We start from the raw sequence: 24418 nt of genomic DNA, 5'->3' as shown, positions 1-24418 counted from the left end.
TTTCGGTTGTTCAGAATCGCTTCCTTCTTCTGGGAGTCAATAACTCAGTTTGTTTTTGAAACTTCGCAGACTTTTTACATTCAAAAACAGCTCTATAACACACTACATGAAAGGGAATATTTGAAAAAGCATAGTAGGTACAATTTAATATAATCTGGGAAAATGAGTGAAAATGCTTTTGTTTTTCCCAATTTCTTTTCAAATTTAAAAATTATTTAATTTCAGCAACAACTTGAGTGAAAACAAGTAGAACCTTCAAATGAATTTCTTAGGATAAGCTAAGTAAAGACAGCATGCACTTGAGCTCACATGGACTCCACAGATTTGTGGAAAACCTGACGATCTGTGTTAAGAATGCATCCGGAATACAGAACGTTGATAAATATATAACATTTAAAATCTATATCCGGAATTTATATATTTCTGTCAAGCGGCTTTGTGAAAAAAATATAAAAACATTTTCTTAACTGAAGGTTTTATATGAAAATGACAACTTCAAAAAATCAGAGATTCTCAATGTGGACTTTGTGGATCCACCTGTACATAAATATTGATAAATCCCAAATCTGTCCAAAAAAAAAAAAAAGTGCTTTTAAAGCTGCATAATCTCATTTTTAAGCAATTTTTTTTAGCTTAAAATCTCAGAAAAGCATTTGAATATGAATTTCATACATTTTTCTGTGGTTTATTTAATAAATCATTATTCTTATAATTTTGCTTTGAAAAACAAAGAAAGGGTGCAGATATGCCTTTAAAAACAAACCGTTCAAAATGATGGGATATTGTTTTAAGAAGAAAAAAAAAAAAATCAGAATCCTAAATATAAATATCAAAAATAAAGATTTTACGTAAATTAGGCTACAGGTGAAAGTATCCAGGATTCCCGGGGGAAAAGCAGGTGCTTTCAGAGTGCTCAAACAAATAACACGGTTTAATTATTTGACTGATTAAAAATGTTCTACTCAAACAGCGGGTAGTCTTCAGTGATTTTAAACACTTGATGCTTAGTATACGCCCGTAGTGCCGTTCTAGCTAGTTATCCTATGCTAGGATTCGCTTAGGAATTGACTTCTTTTACCTTTTATGGACATTACTGCTGCACAAAACATGTGACATGTATATAACCAGGTGCGGTGTGCGCACGTTATGAGATAAGCGTTTGGAATGGATATGAAATATTAAAAGGGATTAAAAACTTAGAAATACCCTGCCACCCTCCAGACTCTCTTTTATGAACTGCTTAAATCTGGTCTTTCACCAAACCAAACATTTAACCACAAACGTGTGGCCGATGCAATTTGTATTCTCTTCATATTCTATTCATTTTTCTCTGGTCACATTGCATTCCTCTCTTTCTCACTTGACTGGACTGTCCTAGAAAAATATGAACCATCCAGCCAGAGAGTAACGCAGAGATGATGGAAAGAAAATGGGAGACACACACACACACACACACACACACACACCGAATAGTTTATTACCCGCATGCTGCGGTATTTCATTTCGGCCCATGTAACACAGAAAAAAAAAAAATATATATATATATATATATATATATATATATATATATATATATATATATATATATATATATATATATATATACATACATATCATGAGCGTCTTCATTAGTCTCCATTACGGGAGGCAATATCTGCAGCACACGTTATTCCTAACACCATAATGCGGTTAACTCCAATTATGCTGCAAATGAAACATCAACTCCCACTCTGTCTGCGAGCCAATGAGCCGAATCTAATACAGAACTCACGATGGGAAGTAGCGCGGATTGTGTTTGGTTACTCGAGTTTGGACAAATTCATTAGAAATTCTGCTACGCGAGACATGCTCCAGCACGGAGAGTTCTGCCAATCAAAGCGACCACTTCATCACTCTAAATGCGATTTGACTTCGGTGACGAAGATCCAAGATTTTACTCCAGACACAACCTGTATCCCTGCAACAGATCTCACCGGGTTGGTTATTGGCTATTACACCACAGCGCTGTCGAATTCTCAGTTCGGATTGGTCTGAAGGTGGCGATTAATGAAGTGGACAGGAATTCTGGCTGTAATTTCAATCACAGATTTATAGTATATTGTTTCAATAGGAACAGCTACTTCAAAGGGATTTGTACATACATATGCACATAATCTTTTCCAAATCTACACAGAAAATGTGATGAAAAATAAAAGTATTATATACTAGTATAGTACAGACTCTCATAATGTGCAAGCTAGGCAATAAACAAACTAGCTGATAAATCATTTCAAATTAAAGCCTCGAACGCACACACTTGATCAGACAGCAGATCAGGGAAAGAAGCAAGCTACAGTAACAGCGTTTACTGTCCCGGCCTGAAAAACGGGTTTCATCAAGTCAGAAAATACACCGCATGAAGTCTCCAGCCAAAATTAAAATACCACCAGGAGGGTAGCTAACATTCAGTGAATCTTTTGCCGTGCGTCAAATAGTTTTCTTTATAGTAGATCTATACTGCCTCAAAAAAGGAGGGAAGGTTAAGTGTAGTGGAAAATCATACTTCATTAGAGAAAACGACTCTTTCTCCTCTTTTCCACTGTTATCTGAATGCAAGTATGGCTCTTAGGAAAATTTGACATTCATGTATTAAAATTGCATAACATTAATATGCTAGCTAATTAACCGGCACAGTATCCTCTCCAACCCCTAGTCATCTCCTATATGTCCCTTATTTGAATCCAAGGCTTCCAAGATTTCTAGTATTACTCCCGATGATTAGCAGGTCTGGTAATATAAAATAACCGACAATAAACTTCAGTGGATATTGTATTGAACGATAAATACTGTTACATCACACAAGCCACACATCAAAACCAAACCGAATACGGACTGCAAGGCAACAATGCATCTTTAATTAAATGTGTAACAAGCGTGTAATGTGTGTGTAATACCTGGTGGCAGGTGGCCGGCTGCAGGCAGGTATAGACGTTCTGTTGCATGTCCAGTAGATCCTGCAGTAGAGCTCTCCACACACTCTCACTGACAGGCGGATTTCTAAAAACAGAAAAAGAGCATAACTAGTTAAATGCCTAGTTCGAGTAACACAATAATAGTTGCTGTGACAGCAATGTAACCGAATTCATATACCATTATATGCAAGTAATAACACACTTGAGGGTAGTCTTTTATATGAAAATAATCAGCGATGAAAGACGAGTTAACTCAAGTTACTGTTACCACACTGAAGTGGTAAAAAAAAAAAATCATCTTTTTTTTTCTGAATGGTTACAGTGATGCCAGTGACTAGTAGTTGCCATTTAACCAACCAACAAAAAAGGAATTCAGTATTGGTGTCATTACTGCATCAACTACTGGGCGTTACACTGAACTTGAGTTCCATGTCAAAGATAAACTTCTGTGTATTTCCCCGTACATGTGTGAGGTAGGTGCATTTATAGCGGTATGGAATTAGTCATGAAGAAGCATGATTAGAGCTTACTTCATTGTGTGCACACTGCATGATCCTGTGTTTTTATTATGGGTGAAGAATAAATGACTTAGTGTGTGTCAGTGCAACATGTAATGTTCATATTTGCATCAAATTCTGTGGCTGAATTTTGTATTATTTGGCTATTGAGTGGTGTGTTGAGTGTGTGTAAGTGGGTCCTATTTGTGTGTCCTTCATCCTGTGTTTGTGTAAATAGTGTTAAAAGTAAATAGAATAAATTATATAGTGCGTGTCTTACTTGCGCCCGGTATGGCGGGTAAGTTTGACCATCAGTTGGTGAGCCTCCTCCCTGCTGCTCTGACTGTTTCTAATGAATGCAATTGGCTTCTGTAGGCCATGCTTCTCCAGTACCTCAGCAACACTGCAACACACATACACACAGATAAAATACATCTGCCATTCATACATCAATCATTTGTATAGCTATTTATTTATCCAACCATTAATAATGAAAAAACATTCAATTTTGCCATGTATTTTCAGTCCAATCACACCATACATCCACTAGTCAATCCCTAGATTTTTCCTTCCATTCATCTATCAATTGACCAGTCATCCATCCAGTCAATCCACCATTCAATCCTCCAAATCAATCCACCAGACATTAATCCAGTCAACCCACCATTCAATCCAGCAGACAATCCACCGGACAATCCTCCCAGTCAACCCACCAGTAAATCCTACAGTCAATCCACCATTCAATCCTCCAAATCAATCCACCAGACATTAATCCAGTCAACCCACCATTCAATCCGGCAGACAATCCACCGGACAATCCTCCCAGTCAACCCACCAGTAAATCCTACAGTCAATCCTCCAGTCAATCCACCAGTCAACCCACCAGTCAATCTACCAGTCAACCCACCATTCAATCCTCCAGAAGATCCACCCAGTCAATCCTCCAGCCAACCTACCAGTCAATCCTACCATTCATTCCTCGAGTCAACCCACCATAACATTCCTCCAGTCAACCCACCATTCAATCCACCAGTCAACTCACCAGTCAATCCACAATTCAGTCAACCCATCAGTCAATCCTACCATTCAACCCAACCGTCAACCCACCATTCACTCCTCCAGTCAACCCACCATTCACTCCTCCAGTCAACCCACCATTCACTCCTCCAGTCAATCCTACCATTCATTCCTCCAGTCAACCCACCACTCAACCCACTAGTCAATCCACAATTCAGTCAACCCTCCAGTCAACCCATCAGTTATTCCTACCATTCAACCCAACCGTCAACCCACCATTCACTCCTCCAGTCAACCCTCCAGTAAACCCTCCAGATAACCCACCCAGTCAACCCACCTGGTCAAACTACCATTCAATCCTCCAGTCAAACTGCCATTCAATCCACCAGTCAATCCTCCAGTTGACCCACCATTCAATCCTCCGGGTGATCCAACATTCAACCCGCCAGTCAAATCACCAGTCAATCCTTCAATCAATCCATCCAGTTAATTCATCTGTCCATCACTTTAATAAACAGTCCTCTCATCCAACCAAGACATCCAGTCATTAATTAATAAATCCATTATCCATATTATAAATCTATGAACAAATTCCTCGATCTAAACTTTGTCAAATCCATCTATATATCCACTCATTTATTCAATCACTAATCCGTTAACTAAGCCAATTAATTTAACATCATTTAATTGATTAATAAACCTATCGATCAAATCCATCAAATCAACCCCTTCATCTGATAATCAATTGATCAAATGCATTAATTTATCCATCCATCTTCTCACAATCCCTTCATCAGTCTTCCCAGCCACCGTCAAATGACTGTATACTCCACACACTTCCAGTGAGGAAAGCTTAACAGTGTAATTTGAGAAACTGCGATGCACAAAATGAGTCGACATAAATCAGAGTCTCATCAGTCAGAGCAGTCAGCCGAACAAACGCAGCACTTGGCTGGGATGCGCTCAGTAAATGGGGATCTTTCTTAGTGCACAGATGTTTTCTGCTTACACACACATTAGCACAGACACTTGTCTCTCTCGTCTTTACTGATACAGATTGGTTTCTGCCTTTTACACTCTCTCTCCATCTGTCCCTCAGTTGCCATGAAAAAGCACGGGACATGGGAGGATTTGATTTGATTTATAGGGACACATAATCTACCCACTAGTTATGATACAGAATGAATCAGAGATGGGAAGGGAAAGTGTATCAAAGGAAATAATATTATGATATAAGGGATAGAATATGCAGTTCATGCAGAAAAATACAGAGGAAAAAGTGAGACTGGGCAATAAAGTGAGAGACAGAGCAAGAAAAGAAGATGAACTATATATATTTTTTGGCAACACTTTAGAAGAATCCCATATTCATAAATTATTAGGGGGCCAAGCACTAACGATGAACAAGCACCCTGTTGTAATTGTATGTTTTCAGGGGCCAATCACCGAAGGTGCATAGATACCCTATTTTAATTTCTTCTTTTTCTACATGGGAGTCTATGAATTTAGTGGTGATAAAGAACAGTCTTAGCTACCAACACAACAGTTTTGCTGTATGCCACTCAAGCACTCTAGCACCACCAACAGTGCAAATTTGGACATACCTTTCAAGAATAGCTTTGCAAAGCAACTTCACACAATTCCATTTTCCACTAATTCTTTTGGTCAAGTTGAGTTCAATCATATGGCATGATAATTTCCACCATATTGGATTTTCTGCCACGTTGGAGTTTTTTCCCCCCATTTTTTCCCCATACAAATTTTGTCAAATCACCACCAAATTTGGTTTACAGCATCAGGAGACAAACCCAAACAGGGTTGGAAATTTTATATGTGGGATGGTTCGTCCATAACTAGCAAACAAATTTGATGGCGAAGTCACCAAACAGCGTTTGAGAGAATATCTCAAAAAGTGTGACGTATTCAAACCAAACTTCCTAAGGACCTTAGGGACTTCAATAAGTTTTGTATCAATTTACCTCCAGGAGGCGCAATAATTCACAAATTCAAAAAGACTTAGGGTTAAATCACTCAACATCAATCATTCTGTAAGGTGCCGAGTGTTCTTGATGTAACAAATTTGTTATGAGTCAAAATGGAAGGACGCTATTTTAAGTTTTATCTAAACTGCTCCTTCACCTACAAACGTTGTCCAATCATCAGGAAATCCGAGTCAACGCATCATAAGACCAACCTGAACAAATGCTGTTTCTCAGGTTTTGATAAATAGGACAATACATCCATAACATGCAAATGAATTTGGCAGGATGTGAGGCCATTTCCTGGCAACACTTTTACATACATATTTTACGTACAGATTTGACAACTTGATGTTTTGCCTTCAAATTAAGTATATCGCCTTGGGAACAGGTGCTGTTGGTCCCAACAGGTTCTGGTTTTCCTCTATCACTAAGGGGTAATAATGTGTATGTACTAGGACCTTCCAGGATTAGAGTATTTGTATTGTTTATAATGCTTTTATAATGATTAATACCTATTGCAGTTGCTTTATAATTATTCAGGTCATTAATAGTTATAAACGTCATACAGTACACCATGAGGCATTGTAATATAAAAGGTAATACTTTTGTTACAACATGCAACAAGTTATCAAGGAATTACTTACAGAACTTTATGAGTTTATATAAATGCTTCAAAGGAATCATTACCTCCTTACATGCACCCAGATATAATGAAATATAAATATGGGCTTGTGTTAGCTTTTTTCTTTCGGTTTTGAAATGAACTAAGAGAGTGTGTCTGTCAAGAGAGCTGTCCCAGCCCGTTTACACCACACCATCTCTGACTAGAACACATGCACACACGAACACACACTGCAGCATGGATTTTCATCACCACCCAGCATATAATTTAGCCTTCAAGAACAATGATAATTATACGCTGTGCGATGTGAAGTCCCGGAACGCCCCTTAAGAGTCACATTAAAAAGAAGAAGTGATCAGGTGGAGGACTTTGATGTAAGACACCTGCAAATTAAACGGGGAAACACTGTGGCAGATACAAAAATACAGTCAGTCCCACCCACGGCGTTCAGCCAAAACTAATTTCGGACTTTCTAACTTCTGGATAGGAAAAGGCCGGAGAAAAATCCCAGAGAAACCCTCTGTCTTTTCGCTCTCCCCTCCATCTCTATCTCCAGGGCCTCTGTTTTTCACTTCCACTATGGCCTTCCCGCCATCCTTCACTCAGCCATTACCTGAGATGTTTCTCCAGGGAGTCTACTTGGTCATGCAGGATTTTTGTGGTTTCAGTCTGTGGCCTGTAAGAGAGCAAGAAAGAGAAATTATAAATTCAACCCTGACTAATTAAAACCTGATAAGATCCTTCGTGTGTTACTAGTCGGTTATAATTCGTAAGAAATAAAACGCTATAGATCATGCTGTTTTGGGAAAATAATCAAATATGGGATGGTGTGATGCAGCCTGACATGAAGCAAGCCATGTTAATTATTTTCCTATAAACACCAATGTGTTTTTACTTTTTTTTTTTAATTAAAGAATTACATAATTTATTAATTTATAACTACATTTAATGTGCTATGTCCACAAAACAGCCATCTTATAACAGCTATACAAAGTTGTACACATTTAAACTTGTTCACTCCCAATCACTTTCTTTTTTTTATTTAACTTAGAAATGACAAATTGTTTAGATGCAACATACAAATGTGCTGGACAGATCGGTTCGATGTTTTAACTCTTTGAAATTCTCATATAGAAAACAGAATTACGTAGTACACGTGGTATTGCTTTTACATTTGCCTAAAATAAGTGACTGTGTAAGACAACTGTCTGCACTACAATGCTGGATGAAATGCACAAGTAACAGAATATAGTCCCTACAAATAAGGTCAACACTGGAGGACCTCCTAATATAATGAACCACAATTGGCTAACAGCACAGCGCACATTCCAGAATGGAGAATGTAAAAACCCATTTTGGCTGTTCAATCCTGTAAGAGAGATCTAAGCTTGAGACTGACAAGACAGTTTAAATTCCAAATCGCAATTTATCTGGGATGTCGGCATCATTTTGAGTAAATTTGGCTTGAATCTGATGAATCCCCTAGGAGGAATATTTTAAAGTTTGGTACCTGTCAAAACATACAAAATCCCAAATCACTGCCTTCCTGTTGGGTGGAGTCAATGGATGTGGAAGTTGTTTGTCTTAAGAAGATATTTAGGCCTACCAAATTTGGTGCAAGGAGACACCAGATGCTCATTTAATAAATAAAAATAAAAAATAAATAAAAAAAAGAAAAGAAAATGTCAAAGGAGGCACTATTGAGCCTCCGGGGCAACGCCCTGATCCAAGCAACATGGCCAATGTGTTGAAAAATAATAAACAGGACAAAAAACAAGATATCCTTGGTGCGTGAACCTGAAATATGCCGTTTTGACTCAGAAATAAATAGATAAGATTTACATTTGACTTGGAAACAAATTTCAACCATACACCATTATCAAAAAGTCTTTCCAACAGTGAAACATATACAGTATGTTCAGTCTAGTAGCGTACACTAGGCTTGCTGCGATAGAAGGTGTTACCGGTGTTCGGGCCACTGGCCGATTACATCACTTGCCCACCGTGGCACCGCCCCCACTGTTTTGCCATTTTATAGTAAGAAAAATAATTTAGTTCAGTTAGAGAATGGGCGCTACAATTAAAAACTGAACGTGTCTGCTCAATTCAGCAGGAGCCGAGCAGCAGCACAAAGGAGTCAGATTTAATTAATCACGTGACGAGAGTGAGGCGAGTTGACCGACAAGACGATGGCGGAAGATTTGGTTTCAAAAGTTCTATGTTTAATATAAGCGAGTTTCTCATTGGACTGTTTTGTAGTTGCTGTGTTTTTCATTAAGAAGAATAATGAACCCACCATTCAAGCAATTGCCGCACCGAACTGCCGCTAATTCTAAAGCGAACGTGAAATGCGCACGGCCGCAAGCACATTCATAAGCGCCGGGGGGAAACTCATTCAGAAATTTAAAGAGATGATTGGATAAAAATAATTAGGTGAACATGCTTGTATGAGTGTGCACTGATCAACGTTTTTTTTTTGTTGACATTTCCTTTTTTTAAAAAAAAAAATGCTGTTTAGGAATCAATGTGTTTCATTATGTCGAACAATCTAGATGTGTTCATATAGCAGAAGAATGTTAGCATAAGTAGAATTATCATGCATTTTTAATTCCAGTTAAATTGAAGAGGGCAGTGAGAATAAAGATCAAGAGGGTAATAAGGCGGTCTAATTAGGTTTGGAGATTTTGCTCTTTGAAGGAAGACAGAAGCATGCAGAGATAATCCTGAGTTCATTAGGAGGCAGCTTATACTGAGGTTTACATGCACACACACGTGCACTTACACACACCGAGCTAACCTAATACACTGAGCCGGCATTCATTTATATGAAGCGTCAATAGATTAATGTAATGTTTTAGATTAATGTAACTTTATAAGTTATATGTGATCATACTATATAACTTATAATGTTAGTTACATTAATCTAAAACATTACAATAATCTATTGACACTCTTCATATAAATGAACACAAACACATCTACAATTACAATCAAAATGATTCAATCCCCACTGCAAATCAGATTTATTGTCAAAATGTACAGACTTTCAGCTGTTTGCAATGGACAAATCAAACAAAAGTGATTGAAATTGTTCAACACAACGAATAGTGTGGGAGAAGTGGTTTCCCTAAATTCAACTGAAAATGCAACTTATAATGATTTCTCCAGTTTCAAATGTATTCAACCCCCTGAACAGAATCCCTCACAACAGCACAAATATGCAAAACAGGTGTTGTCTCAAGGACATCTGATACAGCTAATCAAGGGCTTCATTTCACATGAAATACCTGAACTGGCTAGGAGAAGAGAATGCATGAAATACCTGGACGAGGCAGAAAAAGGAAGCTATCAACGGCTGCAAGCAGATTTCTGAGAAGGCAGGCTGTGAAAAACCCTCGAGAGACTACAAAAGACCTGCAGCAACACTTGGTGGCAACATTAGCACTGTGGTTTGTTTGAGCACAGTAAGGCGCATACTAAACACAGAAGGTTTCCAAGCCAGAACTCCAAGACGTACATCACTACTGATACAAAAGCACAAAAAAAGTCTGCTCAAAATCATATAAATAAGCCAGAACTAGAACTTTTCGGCACAATAGATCAGAAGAAAGAACACTCTGTCTAGTCAAGCATGGTGGTGGCTCAGTGATGCACTGGGGCTGCTTTACATCCTCTGGCACTGGAAACCTGGAGCGTGTGGAAGGCAAGATGGATTCATTGAAGTATCAGGAAATCCTAGCAGAAAACTTCATGCTGTCTGTGAGGAAGCTGAAGCTTGGGCATCATTGGAACTTCCAACAGGACAATGATCGAAAGCATACCTGAAATTCCACCAAAGCTTGGTTGCAGAAGAAGTCCTGGAAGATTCTACAGGGCCATCACAGTCACCTGACTTGAACCTCAGAAACTCTCTGGTGGGATTTGCAGAAGCACACAAACCCAAGAATATTGCTGAACTGGAGGCCATTCCTCAGGAACGCTGCCAGAAACTGGTGTCTGGCTATGAATCTCATAACAGCAAAATGGTGCTCTACTAAGTACAAAAATGCTTGCCATGAAGGGGTCGAATAATTTTGAAACAGGAAAAGTTGCATTTTCAGTTGAACTTGGGGAAACCACTTGTAGCGTTCGTTGTGTTGAACTATTTCAATCGCTTTTGTTTGATTTATTCATTGCAAACAGATGAATGTCTGTAAATTTTTACAATAAACCTGATCTGCAATGGGGGTTGAATAATTTTGATTTCAACTGTAGTAACTGATGTGTGTGCAAGCATATGGTGTGCAAATAAATAAATAAATATTAAATATAATAAATATTTAAAAAATATTTTTTTTTGCTGTTGGGGTCAATAATTTTGGCACATATTTTGGAAAGGAAAAAAAAATCTAAATCTTAGAACAAAGTTAACTTTTGAATTATTGTGTGTAACATTTATGTGAAACCATCGTTAAGCTCATTTATATAAAAGGGTGCCAATAATTCACTGTCGATTGACTTAATAGGTAGAGATCTAGTTTGAGAGTCAACAGTTAATGGAAACTTAGCAAACAGAGCCAGGTTGAATTTTTTCCCCTTTATCACCAATCTGTAGCGGTACGAATAAAGAATCTCAAAGAATTATGATTTTCTCTATAGGTAGCTAGTTAAATAGTTATGTTCCTGTATTTTTAAAAAAACAAATAGCTAGGTATCACGTGATGAGGATAATTATTCGGGATGACATTACCTGTTAGCGAAATACTGTAAATTAAAGGTTTTCCTTGTCGAGAAGCAAAAACAGTGACTATGAATTTTGCAAGCTAGCCGCCATTGTTAAGGCTACTATTATATTTGTCATGTTTTGATTTGAAAATGTATGTCATAAATGATGAAAAATTAGGCTCTATCAAATGTATTAAATTTAAAAAAAAAAATTAGTCCTAGATAATCAAACAAAAAATGAGTAATCTAAACAGTAACCATTTCTAAATATATCCGTAAATGAAAAGCATGTGAATTTATCCGAGAGTAGCTACTCTTTGAATATATTTTCGTTAATGCATTGAAAATTCAATAAAAGTTCAGCCTAAGATAGCAAGCCCCACATATCTGTGTGTTGTGTATGTGTCGTGATGCATACTAACCCATATCCTCGCTGAGGCAGACACTCCAATATGTCGTAGCTGAGAGCGAGCTGGTCTTCTCGTTCACAGCTGTAGATACATTCCAACGCCACTGACATCAGCTGGTCAGGATCGGCAATAAACTTCTGCTGACACTGAGAAACCAGACAAACACAAACACACACAAAGAAACCAAACCATAATTATCATATTCATTGCACGTTCTCTTGCAAATCATTAATATCTCAGCAGAGTCAAGGGTGAGCAGAAAGCAGTATATACACACCACTGGAACTGAACAAATGATTGTATACCTCTCGAAACCAGCAGGTAATGAAAAGACACACTCAACCACCTACACACTCAAGCTCGTGGCATTATTTAAAAAAGTCCTCCATAAGTCCTTCAAAGTACCAACATAATGATGAGATCGAGGTAAAATTCTAGGTATTTAAAATAAAAATGAATTCTTTAATGTTTTAATGATTATTGTTCACAGCTAGTTAGTTAATAAGTTTGATATTATTATTATTTGTAGTAAAAGTAGAAGTCATAGTAGCCGCAGTAGAAGTAGTAGTAATAACAGTAGAAGTAGTAGTAGTAGTAGTAGTAATAGTACTAATAGAAATAGCAGTAGTAACAGTAGCATTAGTTGTTGCGGTAGTAGCAGTACTATTAGGAGTAGCAGTAGTAACAGTAGCGGTAGTAGTAGTACTAATATGAGTAGCAGTAGTAACAGTAGCTGTAGCAGTAGTACTAATAGGAGTAGCAGTAGTAATAGTAGCAGTAGTAGTAGTACTAATAGGAGTAGCAGTAGTAATAGTAGCAGTAGTAGTAGTACTAATATGAGTAGCAGTAGTAACAGTAGCGGTAGCAGCAGTACTAATATGAGTAGCAGTAGTAACAGTAGCAGGAGTAGTAGTACTAATAGGAGGCATACGGTAACGGTAGCATTAGTTGTTGCGGTAGTAGCAGTGTTAATAGGAGTAGCAGTAGCAATACTAGTGGTAGATGTTGCAGTAATAGTAGCAGTAACAGTACTAGTAGTTGTAGTAATAGTAGTAGTAGTAGCAGCAGCAGTAATAACAGTAGCATTAGTTGTTGCAGTAGTAGAAGTACTAATATAAGTAGCAGTAGTAACAGTAGCAATACTATTGGTAGATGTCGCAGTAATAGTAGTAGTAACAGTAGTAGTAATAGTGGCAGTAGAAGTAGCAGCAGTAGTAACAGTAGCATTAGTTGTTGTGGTAGTAATAGTAGGAATAATAATAGTAGTAGTAATGGTAGAAGTAGAAGAAGAGTAGTAGTAATAGTACTAGTAGTAGTAGAAGTAATTATATTCAGCAAAAAAAAGTAACGTCCCTTTTTCAGGAGACTGTATTTTTAAAGATAATTTTGTAAAATCCAAATAAGCTTTACTGATCGGTATTGGAAAGGGTTTAAACAATGTTTTTCATGCTTGTTCAATGAACCATAGACAATTATTGCACATGCACCTGTGGAACAGTTTACAGGCGGTAGGCAAATAAGGTCACAGTTACAATAAAGTAGGGCACTAAAGAGACCTTTCTACTGACTCTGAAAAACACCAGAAGAAAGATGCCTAGGGTTCCTGCTCACCTGCATGAACATGCCATAGACCTGCTGCAGGCCGGCATGAGGACTACAGGTGTGTCCAGAGCAATAAACTACATTAATGTCTGTAATGTAAGACGCCTAAAGCTGTGCGATTTTTTTAATGCGACTGTTGCTTGTCAGACTGTATGAACGTGATCCCCGCTGTAAGCCGTGTCACACTGTAGGATCTCAGTTGTCATTAATGTCAGATTGTACGACAGTCAAGGCGTGAAAAATGGACCCACGCACGAAGACTCGTACGGAGTAGGAGAAGCCACACTACAGGACAGTGCCTCAAGACTTCCGACACCACCAGAATTCAATCGGAGGAAAAATCTGATCTCAACGGCTGTCGGGGAACGCGTCAAACTAGTTATAAAAGACTACAGATTTCAGCCTAGGATGTGAACCCAGCTTAAAGACAGTGCTACAGGGAGACAGGAAGGACAGCTGATCGTCCTTGCAGTTGCAAACCAAATGTGTCCCCCTCAGACGTGATCGAGAACTTGAAAATGCCTTGGTGGAAGAGAGGGGTAACATCTCACTACAAGAACTGACCAATCTGGTGCACTGTAGTACTTAAAGCAGCTGGTAGCCACACCAGACACTGACTTTACTTTTGAGATTGCCCTGCGCCCTGCCCCCCCCCCCCCCCCATTGTTCAGGGTCTCATTAATCTATTTCTGTTCGTCAAATGTCTGTGAAACTTCTTCAGTTTATATCTCAGTTGTTGAATGTTTTTATGTTAATACAAATATTTACACATGTTAAGCAATTTGCTGGAAATAAAAGCAGTTGTAGGTGTGAGGACGTTTCATTTTTTTGCTGAGTAACAGCAGTAGTAACAGAAGCAGTAGAAACAGCAGTAATAGTTGTTTCAGTAATAGTAGCAGCAGCAGTAACAGTAGCAGTTGTTGCAGTAGTAGTAGTAATAGTAGTATAAGTTGAAGTAGTAATAAAAGTGTAGTAGTAGTAGTAGTAGTAATAGTAGTAGAAGTAGTAGTACTATTAGTAGAAGTAATAGTAGCAGTACAAGTAGTATAATAGAGGCAGAGTATAGCAGAGTTTAAAGTATACAATTAGACTATGGTTACATGATCTATAAGAGACCAAGGCAAAAGATATCAAATCATGTCACTACTGTCCAAGTGTCCCATGCCTTACATAAGTCGCTGTATACAGCTAAAACTTTTGGTCGCTGTGTACCGACTATATAATGATATAATGTAGAGATCCTGAGTGCACCTTTTGTGTGAGAAAATTAAAATTCTTAAAATAAATCTGTCTTGAAATGTAATGTCAATTCTGACAGAGTACAGACGGTCAGGTACTAAGCTCTGATAGGATGCTATTAGAGTCATTATTCTGCCTTGTTGAACAATATAAAGATAGATGTGCTCACACACGTTCCCTGTTCAAGCGCTTTCCTTCTTTTCTTTGAGAGAAACTAGTGGCAGTCAGTGAGAGTGAATGACCCATAACTTTATTACAGATGCAGGAGCGCATCTGTCTGAGAGTGTGTGTGGGAGTGTGTCTGCCTTTAAAGGCACTCGTGCTAGCTGAATGATTCTATGGGGGAGCAGGCTGCAAGTTCTTAACCCCTTTCAATTTATTTGTGAGTGTGTGTATGTGTGTGAGAAAGAGAAAGAGAGAGAAAGAGAGAGACACTAACGCCTGGTTTGGAATACTGGAAAATTTTAAGTGGGAGAGTCAGATCCTCCTTAGCGAGGGACACCAGGTATTCTCTGAGGAGAGCAACGGCCGATCCCTCCTTCTGACTCTCACACCGGTGGAGAAATGGTACCATCCACTGGAAGGCGTTCTTCACATAGGACTCCACACTTGACTGAGAGAGAAAAATCACAAAGAGAGACACAGAGAGTGAGAGTAATAATGAGAATAAGGATTTAACAGTAGTCATGAGACAAACAGAAAATCACTGGGGACGATCAATGTCACAGCCATCCGTGGCCAGGGTCCAAAAAAGAATAATTAGTTCGGCTCACTGGGTGGCAAGGAAAAGATTCCTCTCTTGCTTGTATATGTGAGTGACACTAGCCAAATTGTTAAAACAGATGAACACATGAGCTACGTATACTGTATGTACACTGTATGGCCAAAAGTATGTGGACACCTGACCATCACACCCATATGTGGTTCTTCCCAAAGATGGACTTATACAATTGTATAGAATGTCTTTGTACACTGTAGCATTACAATTTTCCTTCACTGGAACTAAGAGGCCCAAACCTGTTCCAGCATGACAATGCCCCTGTGCACAAAGCAAACTCCATGAAGACATGGTGTGTAAAGGTGTGAACACTTTTGGGATGAACCGGAACCAGCGCCTCCTCACACAACATCAGCGCCTGACCTCAACCTCACTAATGTTCTTGTAGCTGAATGAACTCAATTCCCCAAATCGGTTCATTCAACTATAAATAGAATAATCATTATGGAAAGGTTTGAATCTGCTTACTTTTACAATCATATTTTCTATTACAAGTTGAAAAAAATTTAAACAAATATATGACATTGAATGGGAGATTGAGGGACTTAATTAATTAATTAACCACCATATTCGATTAATAGAGTTACTTTATTATCATCTTTTTTTTAATGTTGCTTAATTAAAATGTATTGGCAATACTAGAAACAAAATATGGCAAGAAAGCTACTCTGAAAAGAAAAAAATCTTTAAAAATTATTGACAAAAAAGAAATATATTAAGTACGCGTGTGTGTGTGTGTGTGTGTGTGTGTGTGTGTGTGTGTGTGTGTGTGTGTGTGTGAAATGTAAAAGGAAAAGAAAAAAAAATGGAAAAACACACAGATGAAACAGGCCCAGACCAATGCAAACAAAAGCGCATCTGCATACATTTTTCATGAGTAGGCGGAGCTTGTCGATGTCACTGAGCTGCCGCAGCTCCCTCAGACTGAGGCTCAGGTCGCAAGATGTCTCGTACACTAGGGTCTCCATGGTAACCAGGTCGTCAACCAGCTGCTCCAGCCCGGGGATTTCCCGCTCTTTTCCCAGACGCAACAGAGACAGTGCACAGTCCACCTAGACACACACAAAATGGTTGAAAAAACAAACACAAACAGCAGTGCACTAGAGTAAACACATCTCCTCAGCCAACCAAGAGCAAGCTGTTAGAAGACTGACCAATCAGACATCGCATGACAACAAAGAGCGCCAATCAGAATCAGAATAAACTCCCAAACCACATAGTAACATGTAAAAAGAGTATGGGATGAAATGCTTTCATCTAAACACACAAAGCTGAAAAATATTTGAAGGGGGGGAAAAAAAAAAATTCTTCAAATGGAAAAAGGAGCGCAAAAGCTGAACAACAAAAATCACCAGCTTGAGCAACTAGTCAATCTGTTCCGCATCCTGATCTGCCAATAAATATCCTTCTACCTGTTGACAGACATCACCGGTGGCCAATCAATATGAGATCTATGTCTGGTAAGGAGAGAAATGGTAGCGATTCGTCTCCGTGGTTCATACAAAATCAGGAAGACTCACAGATTCATCACAATGAACGTCCTCCTACCGACATTAACAACCAAACACACTGATCAATACAGGCCATAAAGGATGAAACGCAGAGGATGCGGAGGGTTACATACATCTTACTAGCCCTGCAGACAGCACAAACACAACACACAGACAATTTTGCACACAAATACACACCTTGATCATTAGAGTCGTGTCTAATAGAAAACATTGATATACACTTCCACATAAGCTGTCTGCTCTGAGGGCTGTACCAGGTGGAAACAGCCATGCAGAGATGAACAATCTTTTAATTATAGCTAATCAGTATTTCATCCGCTTCTTTCAAACCTCACACTCTATCGTTTTTTTCCCCTCACACGGTGGAATGTTAGAAACTGGTTCAGTTGACCAAGTCTTAATAATGACAATGTTTATGTATACTACAGTCTTTTAAAATAACTATTTTTTTTAATAATACAAACTCCTTAATATCAGTACAGACCAGCACAATATTTAATTCCATAGTTGTTGTTATTTTACAGTTTATTGTCTAGTAATCATATTTAGGTTAAGTAAGTATTCAAATATATTACTTTTTGTTGTTTAGTTTGTGAACCCTTTCGAATTTTCTACATAAATATGAACATCAGATTTTCACACAAGTCGTGAAAGTAGACAAAGAGAACCCAGTTAAACAAATGAGATAAAAAATATTATACTTGCAAATTTATTTATTGAGGAAAATGATCCGGTGTTGGATATCTGTGAGTGGCAAAAGTATGTGAACCTTTGCTTTCAGTATCTGACGTGACCCGCTTGTGCAGCAATAACTGCAAGTAAACGTTTCCGGGTAACTGTTGATCAGTCCGACGCATCACTGGGTTCTCGTTATCTACTTGTAGGACTTGTGTGAAAATATGATGATGTTTTTGGTCATATTTATGCAGATACATGAAAAATACTCAAGGGTTCGCAAATCTTCAAGCACCATTGTACATTCGTTTAAAATCCATTCTTCATACACACAAATTTATGAAAGTTATGAACTTGGGAAAATTAACTAGGTTGCACATGCTGAACCCTTATTTGTGCTGGTCGAAGCGAATACACAACTGGGAACATGTTTTTCAGGTTCCCATTATATGCTGTGCGAGCTGGGGTACACTGGACTCTGGAAACTGGGGAACATGGGACCCCTGGGGAGCATTTGTCAAGTGTTCATTTTGTGCCATATCAATCTGGGGAACGTAGGACCCTTTTTTATGTGTTCATTATGTGCTATATCAATCTGGCAAACATAGATACGCTCCCAAGCCGAACTCTTTTGGAACAAAACAGGGAAACAAAAATAGAGATCGTTGGCAATAATTCAGCTCTGGGGCTGCTCGTTGTAAACGGTACTCGGGCATTACACCTTGAGGAAAACACGAATGGCCCGACGTACAAAACTGAATCCGAGGAGAAGATGGACGTTTCAACAAACTGACGTTTTAAACAGCCACAATAATTCAAGACTGACCCATCAGTCCATCGGCATGACCTTCGTAATGATCAAAAGGATTGGGCCAAAATTGAACCACAATGCTACTACAAGAACATTGAATCACTTCTTACAGCAAATGACTACCAGATTATTATTATTTATTTTTTTTAAAAAACATTTGTTTATGCTTATGAACACATCCTTATATTTATGAGTACAAAATCAAAATACATTCCCTCACTGTATATATTAAATATTTAAGATACTATTTGCAAAGTCTCCTTTTGACTATCTAAGGATAGTCAAAAATTGCAAAGAAAAATGAACTGGTCAGTTTTAACCAGCATTTTTTACACCACTTTTTTTACACCACTAACAAAGTCAACAGAAAAGACTACTGAATAGTGAAGTGCAATTATCTGCATGATAATTAGTCTTAAGCCAAAATAGTTTCAAAGTTGTGACAGGGCTAGGTAGTACACACATGTTGGTGTCTGTTCAAAAAAGAGACAATAAACACTGGATCCATAAAAACAGCAGCTCTAGAAGTTAACCAACCATCAAAATAAAAAATAAAAAAAAAAAAACTTTTAAAATAAAGATTGGATAAATAAAACAATGCAACCCTACTCAGATGATTTAACAGATTAAATAGAAACTCTGCTATTATGTGATCTAGATTTTACTTGCAGCTCAGAAATGGACAAACGTTCCCCTGACTGATACAGTGCCCTCCACTAATATTGGCACCCTTGGTAAATAGGAGCAAAGAAAGCTGTGAAAATTTGTCTTTATTGTTTAATCTTTTAATATTTTGTTAAACCAATTCACAAAAATACTATGCTCTCATGGATATTAAACAATTGCAAACACAACACAGGTTTATCGAAATCTATATATTTGTATTTTTAGTACACCTGGGTGACTAGGAACAGAAAATTGTTCAACCATGACTTCCTGTTTCACAGGGGTATAAATATGAGGTAACACATAGGCCAAATTCCCTTAGTCATTCATAACAATGGGTAAGAGCAAGGAATATAGCTGTGATGTGCGGCAAAAGGTTGTTGAGCTTCACAAAATGGGAAGTGTCTATAAGAAAATAGCACAAGCATTGAAAATGCCCATTTCCACCATCAGGGCAATAATTAAGAAGTTCCAGTCAACTGGAAAAGTTATGAATCAACCTGGAATTGGACGTGTGTCTATATTGTCTCAACGCACTATGAAGAGGACGGTTCGGGTGACCAAAAAATCTCCAAGGATCACAGCTGGAGAATTGCAGAAGTTAGTTGTATCTTGGGGTCAGAAAGCCTCCAAAACTACAATCCGAAGACACCTACATCACCACAAGTTGTTCGGAAGGGTTTCAAGAAAAAAGCCTCTACTCTCATCCAAGAACAAACTCAAGCATCTTCAGGTTGCCAGACACTACTGGAACCTCAAATGGGCTGGGGTTCTATGGTCAGATGAAACCAAAATAGAGCTTTTTGGTAATAAACACCAGAGGTGGTTTTGGTGCACACAGATGGAAAAGTACCTCATGCCCACGGTTAAATATGGAGGTGGTTCTTTAATGTTTTGGGGCGTTTTTTTTTTGCCAGATGACCTGGACATTTTGTTAGGATATACGGCATCATGGACTCTATCAAATATCAACAGATATTAAATGAAAACCTGCCTGCCTCTGCCAGAAAGCTTAAAATGGGCCGTGGGTGGATCTTCCAGCAGGACAGTGATCCAAAACGTACATCAAAATCAACACAGAAATGCTTTACTGACAACAAAATCAAGGTCTTGCCATGGCCATCCCAGCCCCCTGACTTGAAACCCGTAGAAAACCTGTGGGGTGAACTGAAGAGGAGAATCCACCAGTGTGAACCTCGAAATTTGAAGGATCTGGAGAGATTCTGTATGGAGGAACAGTCTCAGATCCCTTGCCATACAAGGGATACACAAGCACACTTGTTGCCTTAATGAAACAGTGAAGCATATACAAGTTCAAATTCACTAGAACAATTACAAACGACCTGTAAATGTGTCAATCCATTGAAATTAGGCAGCATCTGCTAATAAAAATAACAGCTGTTAAAAAGCACAAAATAAGACCAATAAAGATAATAGATAAATGTTAGTGCCATAGACTGGTTGCCTGTTGTTAAAAGATATGGTGGAGCAATTCGGTGTTCAAAAAAACTGGCTAACAAACTATGTAACAGGTATTACTGGGGGAAAAAACAAACACAGTGATAAAAGAAAAGGCAAATACCTTCTGGTCTCTCTCTTTTCTTTTTTTTTTTTAATTCAGTCAGTCAAAAACCTTATTTAAAGATTGTAGAACAATTTAAAAATTAAGCAAGGTCTATGCTAACAAGTTCACACTTCATTAACATCAACTCTCTCAGCAGCAGACCAGACAGGAGTGGGAGCTCAGATAAGGTCCTCTGCTACTTCACAGCAACACTTCAGAGTGCAGTTTTTACATTAGCCAATTTGCACAATGATTTCTCGCATCAACGCAAGAACAGAAAGTCCTCAATACTGTATTACCACCTACAGCACTCTTAAGTTCCGCTGAAGCCTAATGAACAGCATAAGACGAGAGTTTGCGGTTTGTGTGTGCATCGTATCGAGTTAGAGTTGTTAGAAGGATCCCATCCCCAGAAGGATAGGAATATCGGAAGTTCTGGCCTTGTGGGGACATTTGGCTGGTCTACACAGAGAAATCAGCGTTTTTTTAGGGATTAGAATGAAGGCATGGTGATGATACGTGTGTTTGTGTGTGTATACCTGCCAGGAATTATGGCTGCTATCTTCAGCATTGGTAAGGCACCAGCCAGTGATTAGTATGACAGCATGGCAATTATGGAAGTGGTTTGGTGTGTGTTGGTGTGTGTGTGTGTATACCTGACGTGAGTTGTGCTCGATCTCCTGGGCTCTGCTCAAGTACCAGTCAGTAAGGAGTGTGATGGATGGAGTGGGGGTGCAAAATCGCTCCAACTCTGGCTGCTGCTCATACAGGAAGTTAGGATCATCCACCATGCATGTCTCCACTGCTGTCCTACACACACACACAATCATGACATCTGTTATTATTTCCCAGGTAACACCTTGACATTCCTGATTAAAATCATCAAACTTGCCAACCCCCACCTGCACTGCGGATCTTCACACCAGTCCAAATCCCTGTGCCTCTGCTCGTCCCAAGGAATAAACACCACGCTGGACATCTCGTCCTTACTAGAAAGTGAGACAAACAGGGATTCAAAACCTAATTTACCAAAAAAAGCCTGGCTAAAATGACTTCCCAAAAGAGCTGGAGTCCTGCTCATTGAGCCAAATGCTTGTGACAACTTGCACGGTTTTGCGTTTTTAACAGCACAGTGCCTTGCTGGCAGCATGTAAGAGCTAAACAACAGCCTGCCAAGTAAGCTTGCTCCCAACTGACGAACATGTCAGAAATGCCACGAGCAGCTGGTGATGCGATTATTAGACACAAGTAGACTTTGCAAGTGCTTGCTGCACAATTTCTCCCTTTTTTTTTTTTCTTGGTTTACCAAATATTCTCCCAAATTTGTCATGGGTGTTTCCCCTGATAAGGTGCGTCTCATGACAGCTACCAATCTGGGACGGTGAAGGCTAACGCATGCTTCCACCAACAAACCCGAAGCCAGACGATGCGTCTTTTCAAAATGCTGGCTCAAGCGACGTCGTGCGAAGGCATCTAATGACACGGGGAGAGTGCTAACTGTATTCCGTATACTTCAGTCCGCATGAAGTGGAGAGGTGTACACGAGACCTCAAAGAGGCTGATCCAGACTTATTTTGGGGGGCTGCGGAGTACAGAGTTGAATATGGTGGGGGAAATAAAGGTAGCTTAAAACAGCACTGAATGTAATGCAAATGTAATCTGTAGTCTGTTCATTGAAATGCCCTTTGGAGTGTTCTTTGCTGGACATGGAGTAAAACATACTAGCAAAAAATAGCAAGGACTCCAGTTGATCATTTTTAGGACAGAAACATCTTTTAGATATGCAAAATCCATCGAGTGACTTCTCTGTAGACTACAGACTCGTGCTGATATCATCTGCTGACGTTTCAGTTTGAGTAATTTTGTTGGAGTTAACAATGAAGGAATGAAAGGAAAAAAAAAAAAAAAAAAAAAGCTTCTACCCTCATACTAATCTTAACGGTTATACAATGCGCAAGAAATTATGATGTAATAATGACGCAAATGCAAACCTGAAAATGACACCGTGTTCAACAGAAAGCTGGCAAAAAAAAAAAAATTCTGGAGTAAAATTGGCAAAATCCCCTTTAAGCAGTCTCTAAAGAGAAGCTATTTGGCCTGTTCATTATGACCCCGGCTAAAAACCTACTCTGGGTGTGATTTTACGAGAAAGTTCCCCCTTTTTCATTTTGAAAATGGAGCAAAATAGCCACAATGACAGGAACTAAAACGTACCGACTGGAACAAATGATTTCTTCCTGCTATTGTGAGAATGAAGGAGAGAAAGTAATACAGATGATGCCACATTCTATACACTAATAGTGTTCGATTTTTCTATATATCTTTCACACATCTCTGCTCTGAGCTCAGCATACCTAACTGAGCACAGATGTATGTCTAAATCCTGATCGCAAAATTCAATAAAGAATCTGATTCTTTCAAAGACACGGATCTCCATTTACCTTTCATAATGACTCAGGAATTCTAATCTCCCAAACTCTAATCAAAATCTTCTGAATTGAAGAAAAGGCATTATTTTCATGCGGGTCAGAAAGACTGTGATCACTGATTCGCAGACTTAATTACAAGGAAATAACCTCTTTCCTCTTTTTAAACTCAGCTTGGAGGAAAGTCATTTACATACACACGCAATCAATACAGCTGAGTTATTCTGCTCATGTTCCATGTAATCTGGCCTGGGTTTGTGAGATGGAGAGAGAAATGAAGATGGCCTTAACTAATTTGCGTGTCCACCTATCTGCCTAGCGATCTGTCTCACTGTCCATCTAGCCGTCTGAATCGCTGCCTATTTCTGTCTTGCTGCCTCTCTAGCCGCCCGTCTCGCTGCCTCTGTTTAGTCGCCCGTCTCGCTGCATCTCTAGTCATCTGTTTCGCTGCCTCTTTGACTGTCCGTCTCACAGCCTCCCTAGCAATTTGTCTCACTGCCTTTCTAGCCAGCCGTCTCACTACCTCTCTAGCCATCCATCTTGCTGCCTCTCTAGCCGTCCATCTCGCTGCCTCTTTAGCAGTGTTGCTGCTTCTGTGGACATCCATCTCATTGCCCATATAGCTGTCCGTCACACTCTCTCTCTAGCTGTTGGTCTCACTTCCCACGTGTCCATCCATTAGACGGTCCATCTCACTGACCCATAGCCACGTGTCTCACTTCCCAGCTAGATGGCTCTATCCATCCGTCCATCCATCCCTCTATCCATTTCAAGTCCATCAGTCTGACTTAATTTCCAGTTTTTTGCTGCCACCTACTCCGGGTTTAAGATGTTATGCAAGTCAAACTGTGCATGTTCATGATTATCCAAGGAGAAATTGTTACTTTTTTCTAATTAGATCCTGTGCAGGTAATCAGAAAATCCTAAAACATATTGAAAAGACTTCATTTGGCTACAGTTTTC

At 38.9% G+C, this 24418-nt stretch overlaps 1 protein-coding gene across 2 annotated transcripts in view; it reads right to left on the bottom strand.

The window, feature by feature from the left end:
• nbas (NBAS subunit of NRZ tethering complex) overlaps positions 1 to 24418 on the bottom strand; it is a 263105-nt gene that overhangs the window by 162742 nt on the left and 75945 nt on the right. For both annotated transcript variants that reach the window (XM_017493334.3, XM_047152214.2), the window contains exons 22-29: positions 21932 to 22018; positions 21686 to 21839; positions 16669 to 16854; positions 15464 to 15637; positions 12196 to 12329; positions 7683 to 7745; positions 3729 to 3851; positions 2934 to 3036 (exon numbers count right to left, since the gene is read on the bottom strand). In XM_017493334.3, coding sequence (XP_017348823.2) covers positions 2934 to 3036; positions 3729 to 3851; positions 7683 to 7745; positions 12196 to 12329; positions 15464 to 15637; positions 16669 to 16854; positions 21686 to 21839; positions 21932 to 22018 — 1024 coding nt within the window. The remainder of the gene's footprint in view (positions 1 to 2933; positions 3037 to 3728; positions 3852 to 7682; positions 7746 to 12195; positions 12330 to 15463; positions 15638 to 16668; positions 16855 to 21685; positions 21840 to 21931; positions 22019 to 24418) is intronic.

The sequence above is a fragment of the Ictalurus punctatus genome, chromosome 2 (genome assembly GCF_001660625.3).
Source record: "Ictalurus punctatus breed USDA103 chromosome 2, Coco_2.0, whole genome shotgun sequence".
Classification (NCBI taxonomy): Eukaryota; Metazoa; Chordata; class Actinopteri; order Siluriformes; family Ictaluridae; genus Ictalurus; species Ictalurus punctatus.
The sequence above is the reverse complement of the archived record's forward strand: the minus strand, read 5'-3'. Positions and strand labels throughout refer to the sequence as shown.